At 36.8% G+C, this 15,948-nt stretch overlaps 1 protein-coding gene across 2 annotated transcripts in view; it reads left to right on the top strand.

Annotated features, from left to right (window-relative positions):
• Positions 1-15,948, top strand: part of LOC127977227 (F-BAR and double SH3 domains protein 2) — a 68,351-nt gene that overhangs the window by 1,182 nt on the left and 51,221 nt on the right. For both annotated transcript variants that reach the window (XM_052581960.1, XM_052581961.1), the window contains exon 2: positions 1,965-2,062. In XM_052581960.1, the coding sequence (XP_052437920.1) occupies positions 1,965-2,062 (98 nt within the window). The remainder of the gene's footprint in view (positions 1-1,964; positions 2,063-15,948) is intronic.

Here is a 15,948-nt window from a genome sequence, read left to right as displayed (position 1 = left end):
CTGGTCGTGTTCACACTGTTTCCTCTCTTTTGAATGGACAATAAATGACGTCTGGCTCTTTCTGTAGATATGCAGGACACTGGATAGGCTGCAGTAAATGATTTGTGTAAAGCAAAGGTTAAATGTGCTGGTCAAGATAGTAAATGTGCCCTTCATACAAAATATCTGATCTGTGTCTGGCATCAGTTTGGATATATTTCCATAAAGACCTGAGTAAATGCCTGGAAAATGTGCTGTTTTGTTGAGTCTCCTCCTTCTCGGAGTAATAATGCTTCACCTGTACAGCTCAAAGCGTTGACGAGAGCCATGCAGGCGGCTGTCAAACCGTGTGTTATGGTGTGATGTTGTGTCCTGCTGATGCTGATGCTGGTAGGGTTGGATGCCAGGCGTTCTGTATTATTTTCCATCCTCCTTGCCTTTAACCTTTAGGGAGTTGTTACAGAACCAATTATCTCCTCACCTGCAAGTGGAGAACTCCTGTCTCCCCAGATATTAGTCAACCTGCCCGGGCTCATTGGTCTGGTCCCATTGGGTTTTACTTGGCTGAGTATCGCACCTTCTTTGTAGCCATGTTTGTTTCCCACACATTGAGGAGATTGTGTTCCTCTTGATTGTTTAAAGAGCATTTAAGGAAATAGTAAACTGAGAATTTACTCTCCCTCAGGCCATAATGTAGATGAGTTTGTGGTTGACTGAAAGTGGTTCTTTTATGGTATCACTGCGAAACCTCCCTTTGGTACCTTTATTTTTAAGAGTGAAAATAAACTCTGTGTATTTTCAGACAGAATTCTGCGGTGCATGAACATGCAACTTATTCAATAGCATGGTATACTAATATTTTAAACGTGTCTTTGCTGATTACTTGCATTAGTAAATAGAAATTCATGAATTCTTCTGTTTTTGATACTGTATAAACTTGGCATATTTTATAACATTTTTTAGTTTCTGATCTCTTTAGATATCATTAAATAATATTGAATATTAGGATTAGTGTCCTTTAGTGTTAGAAACCATTCCATTGTCATGCTAAAAATAAATATAACACATTTTTCTCATAATAAAAATGCATAATCTGTTGTAATTTGTTATAATTATTTTATCTTATCCAGTTAAAATAACTTTTCAGACGTTTCTGAAACATTTCTCACTTTTTAAAGCTTTTGGAGCATTTGAGGCATTTTATACACTTCGGTGTTACTTTCATGATGATAAGCCTCTTCAGAAATGTCCAAGTCAGCAGAAAAATTAAAACATCTGTGTTCAATTTCGGTGCAGTTTTGATTTTTTTAAGTTGTTTCAGTTGATGTTATAATGTGTCTTTACTTTATTTTGTATGCTACAAACAAACAAAAAAAAAAGACAGTACTTAACATAAAGCTTCTTCATTGCTAGTCCAGGTCAGATAGATCAGGTTTGTGATTGCTCATCTTATAGGTCAGACCATTATAGAACTATATCTATCTATATTAGTCTAAACCATAAGATGAGCAGCATTATAGTGTTTAACATAAGAACTGTTTAAAGCTAAAGTGTGTTCATTTCAGGCAGAGAATGTCAAAAAAAAACAGGTTCCCTGAACACTGCTGGTGAGATTGTCCCGCCCCCAAACTCACGCCATTGGTTGAGCCCATGTTTTGAGTGACAGCATGCCAAACTGTGACCAAAAAAAGTTTTAACATCTAAAAATGACCCAGTCTTGAGCTTTAATTGTGCTTGTGACATTGGAGTGGCATTCTGTATTTTGTCTAGAAGGAATCGAACATAAAGCTGTGTCCGTCTGCTCTGTTCGAGTTTGATTAGTGGGAATTCTGCTCTTGTTGTTTGGAATGATTTGTCATCGTGTCTCGTACAGTTGACTGGAGCTGGAAACACATTAATGAGCTCATGTGGGACATTGTGTGTGTTTGTGCAGCTGGCATGTCCCATCCTCTTGCTCACCTATAATGATGTTTTCTGCTCTTCAGGTAAAAGTGACACAGGAACTGAAGAACACGCATACGGAGCAGCTCGGACGCCTGCATCTCAAACACCAGACAGAATGTGATTTATTGGAAGATATGAGGTAAGGCATAAAAAAACATCAGTCTACGACAAACACGTATCCCAAAAAACAAACTAATAAAACAGACCGCAGAAAAAGAGAGTGAATTCTCCCCATTTTTGAAGAACGAACACAGGAGCGGGATGTGACGAAGGCATTTCCTTTGGACTTCCTGCTCGAGGGCCAGTCGTTCCCACAGCTGGAAGTCATAACTGTGCTGCCTTTCTCTTTTTTCTTCTTTTTTTCTCTCCTTGTCTTCTCTTAAAAGAGATTGCAGGCCGTTTTAGAACAGGGGAGGGAGTCGTGTTAAAACTGCTGCGCTTGGACATGGAATTTATGCAAACTGTCTTTTACTTGTATGTGTTTGTACATGCTTACGGGTGTTTAAGAAGATATTTGACAGTGGCAGTGGCATGCCCTCACAAGGGAGCTGAAGACAAACATTGCAATGCAATCGTAATCTGCTGCCGAGGCTATTTTGGTGTGTGAAAAGATCTTTGTGTCCAAAAGAGCGTGTGAGAGTGGGTCAGAATGGGCTAAACTCATGTTTTTACAAGTAATTAGTTGATCCTGTATGAAAGACTAGTCTAATTTAAGGGTGAATGTGTCATTCCTAGTGCCACTAGGGTTCGTTTTTAATAATAACGTAAAAAAAATAACTATTTAATAATTGTGTTCAAACATTTTTTCTAAACAATTTGCAGTTGCAGCTTTTATTGCAAATTATAAAAAATAAAAATAAAAGTTTGCATACTGCATTTTCGAGAATATTACACTTAAAAGCAACTTATAAATACTTGTATTGCAGGTGCCTCACTCTGTCATTCTCCTTACTTTTCCTTTATTCACAGTATAGAAGGGCCTCCTGTGCACACTTATATTTTGTAGTCTGTTTGTCATACCTTCTGTTTGGAGAAAAGACATACTTTATTGCATGTCAATTCTGCCAGCATCTAGCTTTGAATTTTTGGAGAGAACAGCTCGCAGCACACTTTAATAGCTTCACGCCTCATAGCCAAAGACCTTCAGCTGGTGTTTCTGCTGTCCCCAACTACAGGCAGAAAAGAAGAGAAAAAATAGTGAGACATGAAAGTCAGTCACGCCGTGAGTCAGCTAACCATCTGGAATCCTGCCGAATGTGCAGTTCTCTAGCTGCTGCTAGCGGTGCCTTGTTGTTTCCCGTCACCAATGTTAGTCAGGCTAGACGCCGTGTCTAAAGGTGATGCTTGCAATTATTTAGGGCGTGAAAATACTCAGTTAAATGTGCAGGAAGAACTGCCAAGGAAACATTGATCTGCTTTTGTCTGAGGCCTGTAAACTTTGTCTTAACCCATTTTGAATCACTGTTTGCCCTAATAATGGAAGTCAAAGGGAAGCATTAAACCCCATTTGAAAACTCTGTTTTAAAAGTTTTAATTTGTGCAGTATTGTTTGATGTCACTAATAGTGTATAAACATCACTTTACCTTCAATTTGATGTGAAAATTAGCTGTGAGAGACGAATGCAGTACTGTCCAAGTCAAGACCATGTCTAACTTTGAAAAACCATAGTTTCTGTCCACTGAAAATTAGGAGAAAAATATAGTTTTTATAGGAGCCCGTTTCCTCACTGATTTTTTTAAGAGATTGTTAGAGCTATGATTTTTTTTCTCTTGCAATTCTGACAGATAACTGCAAGATGTAAACTCATAATAGCAAAATATGAGCTTGAGATGCTAATTTGCAATTGTGAGTTTATACATTGTATTGCTAAAAGTCAGAACTGCGAGAGATAAGTTCGCAATTTCAAATCAAAATTGTGAGATGTAAAATTTGAATTTTGAGATTTAAACTCGGAATTTCGAGGGGGAAAAAAGTCTGAATTCTAAAATAAGGTGCAATTACCTTTTTTATTTTTAATTCTGTTACTGAAACCGTCTTCCATAATTTTCAGAGTTGACTTTTAAATTAATGCAAAGTGGACTGTACTTTCAGATAAAGCCCATTGAGACAAGCTCAGCCAACAAATAAGACTAAACTTACGCTCTCATTTACCGGTGTTTAGCCAATTTTCATGGTGTAAATCGAGTCATTTCAATAGGAATGTGCACAGTTAGGCAATTCGCTTAAGGACTGAATATTTCCTCATGCAGATTTTGCACCGGTTTGAAGTTGTTCATGTGAATTTGCATTGACTATTGATTTCGATTTGAGTGGGTGGACTAGCATGAGATGAATATTACAAATGCAAATCCTGTCTGCGAGTGAAAATCATGGCTGAAATCATGCAGTGTGAACTCGGCATAATCTGTTGCAACACATTAATCTTGCGATGTCATATATGTTATCCTTGCGTGCTTTTAAAAGTGACTTTATGGACTTTATTCACTCTCTGAACGTGAAATACATCTCTGTCCTCTGTTCTTTGTTTCTCCGTCTGACTCGTGCTGACAAACACACACACAAACATTCTCAAGGTGGTCGAGAGGGATAAATCGATGTCTCGGCCAGGAGTCAAAGAGCCTCATTGATTGAGCTGCTCTTGTGAGTTTGATCTTCCTGTTTACCGACTGGCCCACTAATGCTCTGAGCGTAATCTCTCAGACAGGACGAGAGGACGGCCGCGGGAGCAGATATGTTATTACCGTTGAACTCCAGCACAGTCACACTCACACTGTGTCAGATATATTTGGCAGTGGTGAGTTCATAGTGTATTCTGGGAAGTGTTGCTGACTCTTCCAGACCAGAACGCTGGAGTCAGTAGTAACTCCAAACATGAAGGGCTCTGCTGTAGTCTGGGTTTTTATTTCTCCTGTTGCTCACCTGTTTGCCAATGCGCAGACACTGGTGTGAGTTACTCAGCTTGGGTTAACTGTGTTGAGGGAACGTCCTGTCCAATTCTGCCAACGGTAAATGTTCTGGGCTAGTCTTCTCTGAGTTGATGTCTATTAGTCAAAAAAGTCCAACTTCAAGAGATTCCAGCAATTAGATATGGTCAAGGTCTAAGTATTTAGAAAAATAATAGCATTAGAGGTGCATTTTTTTCCATTTTGTCTTTACCTAATAACAATTGTGATTTTCTGTTTTTTTTTCTTTATGTGATCTTTATTTTTAATTGGATTTTAAAAAAGAACAATTAACAAAAAGCTTCAGAAAATGTTGTGATTTTTTAATATATTTAAATGACTAAAGTATAATACAATAATAATAGTAATACATGTTGTTATAGCTACTTATTATCTAAATAATAAACAACACTAATATTATGTTACTGTATTTTAATATGTATGGCTGTCTTAATTTCTTCATTTTCAAATGTTAAAGCATCATGCTTTTGCTTTGACAGAAAACCGCTCTGTGCCTTTAAAGCTTCTCTTTTGTTGACAACAGCTGGTTTATAAGTTCTTCTCAGAGTTTGATGCATGTTGCATTTTCACATGCACATTAAAAGCACGTGTAAATATGAATTCAAGTGGTGCAGAATTTACAGTGAGCTGATCTGAAGAACTGAAAACACTGGTCCATGGGTTGCTCATGTGCATATTTATTTAAATAGATAATTTCTTTGCGATCTTATCATCCTTGTGATTTCATTTTTATTTTGCTTAACTGTTCAGCCCTAAATAACACACATCTCCTATTCACATGACTTGAGGAATCATTCATATCCATAGCACAAATGGTGTGCGATAAATTATTTGCTAAGGGAAGCGGTTGAGCGGCTTTATCTAAATCAGAGATGCCCTGATACTGCCGACAGGAAGACATGGGAGGGAGCTGAGGGATTGTGGGAAATAGCTGAGGAATCCTGTGTGATATTAGAGTTGAAAAAGAGTTGTTGTTCAATAAACTGATGGATGGAGCAGATGAAAAAGAAGGAAAAAGCAACCCAGGCGAGAAGAAATAGTTGCTTTGAGGGAGCCGCTTTGTGCATGAGACCCCTAATGAGTTCCATCAAGACTCTTCTGACTGGATCTGTTTGATTCATTGTGAACCAACGAGGCACTAGGACAACTATACTGTTTTTCTAGAAGACGCTTTGAGTGTGCAGTCTGTTATTTACACGAGAGAGTGGTGAAAAGCCACGGAATAATGTCTGTCCTTAGTCAAAATGTATATATATATATATATATATATATGTAGAAGCCATGTTTGCTGTGAATTCCCGGTAAAAATTGCTACATTGTGACACATCCACTGGCTGTGTTTACATGGACACTACTAATCCGATCGCAATAGGACTAGAAGCACAATCAGAATAAAAGAAGTCACATGTAAACACTTCAATTGAATTGAATTGGCCAGATCCGAATAAATTTCAATTGGATTGTAAGGGGTGCTTTATCCCTTTTCTAAAGTAAGCAGCACTGCAGAACAGATCATGTGCTGTTCGTCGCCTAATTAGAACCCGAAGTACATCAATATCACGCGCACTTTTTAAAACAGTAAACCGTAAAACAGTGGGAAACTGTATTTTCATGCAGTGTGCACATGTCAAAAGAGTAAATCCAATCAGAAGCTTGTGACACATAAATGCACATATCAACCTGAACACTTTATTTAGCGTTCATGTAAACACTACGTTCGGATTCATCAATCAGAATGAATTTATGTGAGAAAGTGTGAAAGTGACGTGACATTCAGCCAAGTATGGTGACCTAACCCTTGCTCAAATGCACCTAAGTCATGGTATTGCCGGCCCGAGATTTGAACCCACAACCCTAGGGTTAGGAGTCAAACTCTCTAACCTCTAGGACACGAAAGACAGAAAGAAAGTGTCCATGTAAATGCACCTACTGATGTAAAATTTGGTTGTTGTAGGCTCATTATGTAGGCGTTCTGTAGGCTTGTTATGTTAGGTTCTCACAGGGTTTTCTGAATCAGATCTGACCTGAGCATTAACTCTATCATCCAAATGCACAGAAATCATGCTCTCCATCATCCTTTAATGAATGAGCTTTTCTTACAACCATACACATAAGCCCACAACTCTCAAAGGCTTTAATGAAATTGAGTCGGCCTGCCTCCCGAATCTCAAGGCTAATTTGATCAGAGAGGTATTTCATGAAAAGCCTTTTCATTCTTTCAACAGCATTCTCAAACACCGAAACGCATCTGCTCGCTGACTTCAGGGGCCGGGACCATGATGGTGGCTGAACAAATTCAGAGTTACAGGATTAACTGAAGCATCCTAGGTGTATATGACTTTCATTTTTCAGAAAAAATTGTCCTGGCTCTTCCAAGCATTATCAATGTGGTGGGCATGCATTCCTGTTCAACAGTCCAAAAGATGTCGAATAAAGTGTGCACATCCATAATAAAATGTGAGATAGAATGAAACAAAACTCTTTAATGCTGTCTACTGTGGATTTGGGCACCATTGACCTTCGTGGGACAAAAAAGAGTTTTGGGGTTTTCTTAGGTCTTTTTAAGTATTAATCTGAGAAGGTGTCTAGTCTGTTATTATGCTATCATGTCTGTTCCTCATACAAAGCCATTATATGAATTCAGAAAACTAAAGTAGCAAGCAATTTGTATGTATTACTTTTATGATGTTTTTTATGATGCAGTAAAATGATGACTCAAAAAGTTTGCAACATTCAGATGTCTTAAATATGAAGCAGCACAACTGTTTTCAACACTGATAATAAACAGAAATAATTCTTGAGCAGCAAAATTGAATATTAGAATTATTTCTGAAGGATCTTGTGACTCTGAAGACTGGAGAAATGATGCTGAAAATTCAGCTGCGCATCACAGAAATAAATTGCATTTTCAAATTTGAGTTTGAAGTTTGAAGTTGCAATAATATTACTGTTTTCACCACAAGTAGATCTCTTTACACCCATGTAGCACACAAGTTTATAGTGCTTTAATGATTTTTATTTTAGTCGTTATGACGGTTCAAATTCCTAAACGTTGTAATGAGAACTAGCAATAGTGATCCTTGCTTTAGCTAGCACCATGAATCTGTATGCTAGCACTTTCCCTGATGTCTTTATAGCGGTAGAACAATAGGAGCACGAGGCCCAGACATGCCTTCTGTCCTGGCTGTGTGTGTGCTCGCTTCTGAGTCTTTGGTGTGGGGAAAAAGTAGATGACGATGATCTGGAAGGAAAACAGTGCAAATTCCTGGAGAGTTCAGACTGTGTCGTGAGGATGGAGGCTTTACAACACGTGAGGCGAGCAAAACCGATTCGGATGTGAAGAGTGAGCCAGTGTGTGATGTTATAGATTATGATGGGTGTTTTTCAGAAGGGGATGAAGGAATTTGAGGAGGCATGTGAGAGCAGGAGGTGCTGATAAAGGAAGGAGGAGATGTAATGCTCGTCTCCCTGGAGTTCACATTCTCTCATGCTCACTTTAACCCAGAGTCATGTTCTCCCACACAAACACAGCGTTCATAAGGAAATTCAACCGTACACCTTTATGAATTCTTAAAGAGATCAAGTGAGCCAAATGCTTTAAACATGCACCTGAATGTCACGAAAACAAAGTTTACAGCAAAATAAAGAAAATGTAGCCAATTTGAGGATTTTTTTTGTAGTAAAATAAGTAAATTCTTTACTGCAATGCATAAGACATTTTAACCTCTTTATCTGAATCTCAAGTGGTGCTTTTTGAGATTATCTCTACTGTAATGCAGTCATTTTTAATTAAACGATCCCTTGCATATAAATATTTTACTCTTTGAGTAATATTTCTTGAGTTTTAAGGCAAAGTGTGCTTTATTGTCCTGAAAGTAATGTCACAGTGTATGCTACAATTAAAAAAATGACAGAAATGATAGTAAAGTCTTTGATAATATTTTCTATTTCAAATAAATGCTGTATCTTTAGACTTTATTTGAATCAGTAAATCTAGAACTAGAAAATGATCATGTCCTCCAACAAAAATGTTTTCGACGCTCATAACTAAAATAAATAGTTTCCTAAGCTGTTTTTAAGTTTTAATAATATTTCACAATTATAAAATAAATGCATCCTTGGTGAGCAGAAGAGACCTCTTTCAAAAACATTAAAATCTTGTCCACCCCAAACTTGAAAACAATCTTAATGTTCCTCAAAATAGGCTTCATTTTCTTTAAGAAATATATTTGTCTTTTGGAGTGTAATATTACTCAGTAATATTACGTCACATCTCTCTCTCTCTCTCTCACACACACACACACACACACACTTGGTCATCTGTGTTGTGTTACACATCATTACATCGGTCTCACACCCAAACAGCCTCTAATTGGAAAAGCTGGAAGTGAAACACAAGGCCCTGACCTCTGACCTCTTCCTCTCCTCTCCCCAATAGCTCAGACGCCTCTGACATTCTTAATGAGATCTAAAACGCTCCTCCTAATGCCCATCGATTCTCTTATCTCATCTCTGTCGTCTCTTTGTCTTGGCCTGTTGTGGTACTTTTATTATTCTCTGTATTTAACTCTCCTGCTCTCTTGTTCTTGTTAGTGATGTTCAAGTCGAGCATCACTATTACCGGTCCTCATGCTTGGAGTCGGTGGTTTTGACTCTTTAACCTTGAGAATTAAACTACTGTGTATCGTCCTGGTTTGTTTTTTGGTTTTTTCTTCGATCCAGACATGAATGATCCCTGAAATCATGTTTCATTTCCACCTGCTAGATGATTAAACCGGTTTAAACAAATACACTGAAGGAGGTTCTCCTTTAAAAAAATGGTTTGGATAAAACAAATAGAAAGTGTAAGTAGATCGTTATAATGGTAAATGATTATATTAGGCCAGAAATAGTTCACGAAACGTTATCTTTCTTGGAAACTGTGTCATCGAAGGGTTACTGACCTCTGGATTATGTTTTATATGTTTATGACTGAACACACACACACACACACACACACACGTCACTCTCCTATCTGTATGTTCTTACTGTTTATGACTGTTTTATTATTTCTTCTTAGGAAGTCATTTAGTCTTTTAGCATTTTGTATATATAAATTAGTATAAACAACTGCAACCTTGTTACAGTGTCTCCCAAATCTTTTTAAGAAATTTGAGTCATGCTTAAAGGAATAGTTCACCAAAAAAAATAACAATTGCTTGAAAATGTACACACCCTCAGTCCATCCAAGATATAGATATGTTTTTTTTTTTTCATTGAAACTAATTTGGAGAAATGAATCATAACATCACAGCAATGGATGCTCTGCAGTGAATGGGTGCCGTCAGAATAAGAGTCCAAACAGCTGATAAAAGCATCACAGTAATCCACACCACTCCACTCCATCAGTTAATGCCTTGCAAAGCCAAAAGCTGCATGTTTGTGATTAACAGATCCATCATTAAGACACTTTGGGCCAAAATATGAATCCATAATAACGTTTCCTTGTGAAAAAGTCCATCCCCTGTTCTCTCTCACATCAAAATCCACCCAAATATTTGTTTAGAACCTTTTTGGACCATTTTTGCTTGCTTGATCTGTGCAGATTTCTCCCCTGATTCAGTGGCGAAAGGAATACTGGATACAGGACTCGTTTAAATGATGGATTTGTTTCTTACAAACACTATTCTCTTAGCATTTGACCTTCTCTCTTGTAAGTTCTGCCTATAAGATCAATGACATTGGCTGCATCTGTGTGTGTTTGCAGTTTTGTAGGAGATTCCCGGGTTTACAGCCTGATTCTAGGCATTCAGATTCCTCAGCTCTGTCTCTAATGTGTTTCTGCACTAAACAACCCCTGTATAAAGTGCCATTCTGCCCACCAGAGTCCTGCTCGCAGTGAACACAGTGTGTCTCAGTCCTTCTGTCTCTAAGTCCACTTAAAGTCAAAGAGAATAGATATAATGATTGAATTAGCACATAACATTCAAGTTCTAATTGCAATCATTGCTTTATTGATTTGATCATTTTAGTGCCATTCAATCTGGGTTTACCCAGCTGTGGACAGACTCTCAGACCTGATGGGTCCAGAGCAGGAACCGTCATTAGACGTCCACGGCTCCTCAGACTCAGGCCTGCTCTGTAATTAGTCGTTCTGAGGCTTTCTGTAATTATTGACTTACCCCATTCCCTCTTCCTCTGGATGTCTCCTCGGCCATCCCCAGTCTCTTTGTTTCCTTGTATGTTCAGAATGCCATGCTACATAATAATTTAGAAAAAAAGTGTTATTGTGGTAATTAGCGAAAATGATTATAAACCACTTGCTCAGTCTAACACAATAATGAGGTCTGGTATAATATATTGGTTAAAGTGTTGATAAATTTATATCATGTACGGTTTGGCGTGGGAGGATTTTTTTTTTGTTTTGCTAATTTTCTCATGTTCACCAAGGCTACATTTATTTGATCAAAAATGCAGAAAATATTGTGAAAGTTTATTATAATTTGAAATACCTCATTTATATTGTAATACATTTTAAAATTTGATTTATTTCTGTGATGCAAAGCTGAATTTTCTTCCTCCAGTCTTCAGTGTCACATGATCTTCAGAAATCATTCTAATATGCTGATTTGCTGCTCAAGAAACATTTATTGTTAGTGTTGATAACAGTTGTGCACTTCCATATTTTTGTGGAAACTGATACATTCCATTTTACAGGATTCTTTGATGAATAGAAAATTTAAAAGAACACCGTTTTTCATTTGAATAGAAATTTGTATTATGTGATTTTTTTTTTTATTTATCAATTTAATGCATCCATAATGAAAGAAGTATTAATTTCTGAAAACTCTTTAATGGTAGTGTACACCACATTTGACTGCGTAGCTCATAGAGGAGACATATTAGTAGACGTGACCCCAGGCCAAGTGACCTCTGACCCTTACTATGGTGTTTCCTATGTAGGTCAGTCGTGGCAAAGAGTTAAACATCTGGAGTTCACATGCTCCACTGTCTGAATGCAGCCGCCTCTTGTGGATCGAACTTCCTGTGTCTATTAACCCTTTGACACCATTTTCCTTCTTCTCTTACCACTCTGCACTTGTGATTGTCACCTTAATATCCTGTGCAAAGTGTAGAAAACAATCATTATTCATCCCACTCCATGTGCATTCTTTGCCAAAAGTGTTTATTTATATTTAAATATTTACATTTTTATGTTTAGATGTGTGTGTGTGTGTGTGTGTATGTGTATATATATATATATAAAATGTATGTGTTCATGCAAAAATATTTATAGAAATATTTACAGTATGTAAATATATTATTGTTTCCATTCTAGTATTGTTTCATATTTCCATTCATTCAGACACATTTGCTTGTGTGAGATTAACGCAATATTAACACTAATTGACACTATTCACCCCTAACGTGATACCATTTTTCATTGACCTCCAAGAAAAGTTAATGTAATGAAAAACACACATGTAGCTTTCTAGTCCAGCTGAAATTTGTGGCAAACCGTTGTGTTAAGGATTATGATACAAGAGTAGAAGCTTAATTTTTGCAACAAAGAGTGTTGTTGCAGCAGTAAGAGGATGTGTGGTAACACCTGCTTTCGTGCGAATGTGTCTCTGTCTGTCACTTGGAGTGTATGTGCGTGATCTGATGCATGTTTCCATTTATAGATGCCACTTGTGTAGATATCGACAGGATTTATGCATCCCTCTTTTCCCTCTAATAGAAACATGGTCACACTTTATTTTAAGGTCCAATTCGCACAATTAACTAACCATTAACTATGATTTCTGCCTCAATTAACTTCTAATTTGCTGCTTATTAATAGTTTATAAGGTAGTTGTTAAGTTTAGGGTATTGGGTAGGATTATGGATGCAATGCATTATACGTACTTTATAAGCACTAATAAACAGCCAATATGTTAATAATAGGCATGTTAATAAGCAACTAGTTATTAGTGAGAATTGGACCCTATACTAAAGTGTTACCGAAACATTTACAGTTAGCAGGACAACAGCACTCAGATGCTCTTACAACAGACAGATTACAAAGCGAGTGATAGTTTGGCTTGTGTCCTTGATGTTCAAGAAGAAGGTTGTTTCAGTGGAGGGCATCTGGCAGACATCAGGCCTGGCTGTGTGTCGCTGTACTAGACCTCCAGGTCAAGCTCTTCATGCTCTTATGAAACCAGTGATGGTACAAATTAGCACCAGGTGCTCTTCATCACATATAGCTAGATCATTTTCATCTTCACAGCGCTCCTCTTGACCACACACTCTTGCACGGTGTCATCCTGCTCCCTAGTTCTAAATAAAGAATATCAAGAAAATACTATTTAACTATATATGCCTAAATTATGCACTTGTCCTTTTTCTAAATTTGCAAAACAGATGATGCATGCTTAATGCCATTTTAAATGTTTCAAATGTGTAATAAATATATTGAAGCATTTTAGAGCATGCATAAATGTATATAAATAAAAAAGAGGCTTTTTAATCTTCTTCTAACAACTCTAATTACTTAAGTTTTCATGCACATTAAGGATGAAAGATATTTACAAACAGAATCTATTTTTAAAGACAGAAAATGAGGCTTCATAAATTTTTCTGACAGCTTGTGGGACTTAAGAAAACATTTCCGGTGGTTTTTCCCCATGCATTCTGGGAATTTTCAGGGAGTGAGAGTGTCAGTGCACTGGATTGATTTTGACACTGGGACGCCCTATAATGGTCAACTCCCTGGGCAGTGCACTCAATACTGAACTAGGGATCTGAATGAGACGCACCCTGGCTACCCACCTACTATAATATTAGGGAAGTATGTGATTTTGTACACAGCCATAGTTTATTAGCACATTTGTTCATGGAATTAAGTTGGGCCTAAATGGATTAAATTAAGTCCTAGCATAAGGTCTCATTTGTAAACATTAGGAAATGCAAATAATGTGAATTGATGTTTATGTTAGTATTTTTTTTATAATGTTGAAGTTAATGTTCCTGTTAGTTCACTGTGCATTAACTATAATGTTAACAGATTCATTGTTCGTTCATATAGTTAATTAATGTTAACAAACATAATCTTATTGTTAAGAGTTACCAGTTTTTATAATTATTTTTTAGTTAGGTTTGATTAAGTGTATTTTACTAGGATTCATTTGGGTCATTTAATATTTATACATGATTATTATAGAAAGGTGTAGAACCACCATCGTGCAACACTACAATGATTTTTAAACATTTCAATAGACTGCACTATTTGTGATGTAAATAAACAGTATTTTTATTCAGAGGTCAGAGATGTCTAATAGATGTTTTTTTTTTAAATACCTGTTTTTATGTATTTTAGATATTTTTCTTTTATTGATTTTAAATGTCTTTTATATAGGTTTGTTTGTTGTTGTTGTGGTAAAGATAGCCCTTGCTCCTGACATTGTGGTAAAAGAATAATGGCAACACCTTACAATAAGTCCCTATTAGTTTATGTTAGTTAACTAATATTAGCTAACAATGAGCAATGCATTTGTTACAGTATTTAAAATTTTTCGTTCACGTTAGTTAATAAACATACAAATCACTGATAGTTCATGTCAGTTCAGGTCCATTAAATAATAATAACAGACTCGATATTTGATTTTAATAATGCTTTAGTACATTTTGGAAATAACATTAACATTAATAAGTGGTTTAGATGTATTTGTCATGTTAACTAATATTATTAACTAATTAGCAAAATTAACTACTGTTAACAAATGTAACTGTATTGGGAAGTGTTACCAAATTAATTTGCACGTTTGTTGTTATTGCTATAAAGTTAGAATGCATGGATCTCCACAAATGCCGGTGTAGATGAAGAAGCCTTTACAGTAGCTGTGAACTGGGATGAAATGCTTTAGGTGTGTTCACTGACCCACAGACCCTCGGAAAGTGAAAAGCCATGAGTAAGCATGTGTGACATACCACATGAAACCTCTTCTCCCATAAACTGTGGCGCTATGTAAGCATCTCGGCCTGTTTTGATAGGTCCGGGCCACAGAGGGGTCCTGTAGTTTGGTTTCCTGTGTATTTGGAAGTAGTTCTGTGTGGAGGGGGAGGTGCGGAAATTCCTGTGTTGCATAAAAGCAATGTCACAGAGTCCACATACGCACATGCACTTAAAACATCCCATTAACATGAACCGGCACCCATAGGATGGGACAGTCCCCAATACAACCCACCTCTGTGAGTTTGAAAGCACATGCAATGAGTTGAACTGATTTGAAATTAAGCAAAGGGATGGGATTATGGGAAAAGCAAAACAAAACAGTATCTTGATGGTTTTTCGGCATCTTGACTCAGACTGTATTCATTTGTTATGCTGCGAAGGGAGATGAATGCCCTCAAACCATCAGCTGTCTGGATGCCTCCTGCCCTCTGGCTCGAAAAGCAAACCAGTCATACCAGGAAGAATGTTAAAAACACCATCTCCACAGCCAACTGATGTCTGATGTGTGAGGGCGATGAATAACTCTTGCTGCTCAGACTGTTTCAAACAGCTCAAAAATCACAACTGTGGACCCTTGTGGTCTTGCATTATGATTCAAATTCAGCACCAAAAAACCAAAGCCGACCCTGTTTACATTCTTTTGCATATTTTTGGTCTTATTGTGAATGATTTTTAAATCTGCACTGAAAAAAAAAATAGTGTTGGGTTTTCTTTGGAACAATTCTCCCTCAGAAATTGCACAATGTTGCGCATAATTGAAAAGGCAAGTAACATTGAATTAAGCATGTATTTTTGAAGTAGAAAATACTTCTTATTTTAATAATCTCTTAAAGGCTTAAAATAAAAACTTTAAGACAAAAAAAAAATATGTTCACAAAAATGTAAGTTTGCTTCACCCCATTTCCCTCGACGAGACCTGTTTGGTGAGATATTTAATGTCCCTCACAACCTCGATACTTGTTAAGCTTTTTCGCTTTTAAAATCACAAAGGTTTTTTTACTGAGCTATTTTATGATGCAGAATAAAAGATGAAGATAACTTGAGCTTGTGATAAACACAGACATTATTTCAAGCATTTAACCAAA

The sequence above is a fragment of the Carassius gibelio genome, chromosome B18, assembly GCF_023724105.1.
Source record: "Carassius gibelio isolate Cgi1373 ecotype wild population from Czech Republic chromosome B18, carGib1.2-hapl.c, whole genome shotgun sequence".
NCBI classification, from domain to species: Eukaryota; Metazoa; Chordata; class Actinopteri; order Cypriniformes; family Cyprinidae; genus Carassius; species Carassius gibelio.
The sequence above is the reverse complement of the archived record's forward strand: the minus strand, read 5'-3'. Positions and strand labels throughout refer to the sequence as shown.